This window comes from Ostrinia furnacalis, unplaced genomic scaffold (genome assembly GCF_004193835.3).
Source record: "Ostrinia furnacalis isolate ACB-3 unplaced genomic scaffold, ASM419383v2 OfSCF0035, whole genome shotgun sequence".
Classification (NCBI taxonomy): domain Eukaryota; kingdom Metazoa; phylum Arthropoda; class Insecta; order Lepidoptera; family Crambidae; genus Ostrinia; species Ostrinia furnacalis.
This window is the reverse complement of record NW_021130274.1, coordinates 1-2,272: the sequence shown is the minus strand read 5'-3', so window position 1 is coordinate 2,272 and position 2,272 is coordinate 1. Positions and strand designations below refer to the sequence as shown.

At 43.8% G+C, this 2,272-nt stretch overlaps 1 protein-coding gene across 1 annotated transcript; it reads right to left on the bottom strand.

Moving 5' to 3' along the window:
- Positions 1-111: 111 nt before the first annotated feature.
- Positions 112-1,086, bottom strand: LOC114349764 (uncharacterized; the record flags this gene model as incomplete). The annotated part of the gene is made up of 2 exons (XM_028300301.1): positions 112-466; positions 930-1,086. Coding segments are annotated over 2 exons (512 nt in total), but the record flags the coding sequence as incomplete, so codon positions are not given.
- Positions 1,087-2,272: the final 1,186 nt, after the last annotated feature.

The window sequence follows — 2,272 nt, the reverse complement described above, 5'->3', positions numbered from 1 at the left end:
GGTGCCAACTGTTAAGTATAAAAACGATAGCCCTCATTGGGACACAATAGGCACAATACAACCACAAAGTACCAATCTAGTTTTACGGAGTTATGTATCAGAATCGCTTACCTATAAATACTATTGTCCAACAAATTGATAATGATAGGCAGACTGTGCGTATACGTGCTATTGTAGTAGGCCATTGCTTTCCCAAAACCTGGCACCAAGCTTCCTTTTAGATTGAATGCTCCAAAGTTCTCCATATCCAGAAGACTCGAGAAGTTTCCGTCAAAGTCTATGATCGGATGAGCTCCAAGCATTTCGAGGGAATCCCTCAAGTCTGATACCTCTTTGAAGTCGTTCGTTTCACTGAATATTGCAATTGGGGTCTTATTGAAATATGCATTGGGGTCCAATTTGAGCGGCTGCATCCGAAAAAATACAATCTGTCTTGACTTCATGTAGAGACCGAGAGCGCAGGATACTGGAATGAGAAGAATTTACATGCATGATGACATCACAATTCAATGGACATACTTTTTTTAATCTTTCAAAACAATGATTACGACAAAGACGAGTACCTAGGTTATTTATATAATGAATGACCACTCTTTTAAAAATCAACTGACCAATAAATACAATAAATTTATTATAGCCAGCCAACAGAATATCAATAGTGTATTTTTTTTCTAGTGTATTTTTTCCTCCTTTAAAGTCAATTTACTTTTCTATGATGGTTTAAAAATTGTTGGCGCCCAACGTGGTGTCATTGAAATATCTTTTACCTATTTAAAGCATACAGAATAAGGGGTCCCAAATCATGTAAATAGCATTGGCATATAAGGGTGCTTAGTAGACAGTGCCAACAATATAATTTAAGTTAGTTTTGGACGTAAACAAAATATTGGCGCCCAACATGGTGTTATTCAACAAAACATTAAACTTACTTATAGGCATGAAGATCATGACATACAGCTTGTAGGGATCCCGGATCATCCGGACGGTCCTGATGTAGACCAAGGCGCAGAAGGTTCGCCAACAAGATGGGTTGGTTTTGACCAGTTCTCCTAGGGCGTCCACTGATACTGGCGCTTCGGGGGTCACCTGAGGAAAGAAAGATTTTTGTTTTATCTTTTTAGAATAATATTCGATTTTATGTATTTCGTCGATCTCTATAAGCAGTCAATACGAGTGAAGGTTGCGTGATTTTTTCTGATACTTTTTGAGTAAAACGCCAAAGAACGCTTAAAAAAAATCACCCCACATCATTTACACTCTTTCGGTGTATGTATAGTATAGTTTAGCAAAGAAGCCGACTGAGGCCAACGACCGCTGACACGTGCCGAGAGCCGGCAATCCCTGCCGCCCGCTCTCCTCGCCCCGTATCGACCGGGAGCGGCGCGGCAGCGTAACAACAACACGTCCCAGCCGCCCAATGTGCCCAAACGTATTGCAGCGTGTGTTGTGTGTCCGCGATAGAGGTGGGCGCCACGCCGGCGCGCCGCCGCCGCCGCGAATTTTTTCACGCCGCCGCCGCCGACGACCAGCTGTCGGCGCGCCGATACTGATACTGTACCAACTATTTGCACTTTATTCCTCTCCTATACTGTACTAATTTGTGTTTCGAACGCAGAAGAACTATTTTTTTATTGAGTTGAGCGGCTATTCTAGTTCAATAAAGTCCTAGTATCACTACGACCGGTACCGATCTATTGTGATCGCCGCCATTTTCCTTACAGTTCGTCTCTGAGTCCTGCATCCATTAGAAATTGCAGTATCTTTTGGGGGGCGATATGTTTTGCATCTTGTGGGCTTAGGATAATATGTGTTTGCCCAGATGTAAGCTCCGCTTGCGCATCAAAGGTCCGCAGCCGTATGAATGTGTGGTGGCGTTTCATCTGCCTCTTGGCACATCCTGCGCGTTCTTGATTCGAACAGTCCCATAGGACAAGTGCTTGTTAAGCTGCAGTGTCCAGTGAGGGCTCGAACTAAGATGCGCATTTTGATCCTACTCTGTCCTATGATCTGCTTAGAGCATTTTCGGTCATGAGAGCTTTGGACTGAGTTAATCCTGGCGTGTCTGACCATGCCTTAAAGGATTAGATGTTCTCCAGGGTCATTCAAGCAAGACTTTTGGGAATGCCACAAAAGGGTTCTGGACCATATTGTGTTCCCTCCGCTCGTCGCTTAGTTCGTCGGCATTTTCATTGCCACGATTCCCGCGTGACCTGGAACCCATTTAAGCGTTACTCTGTTACGTTCTCCTAGGGTATTCAGTCGACTAATGCAG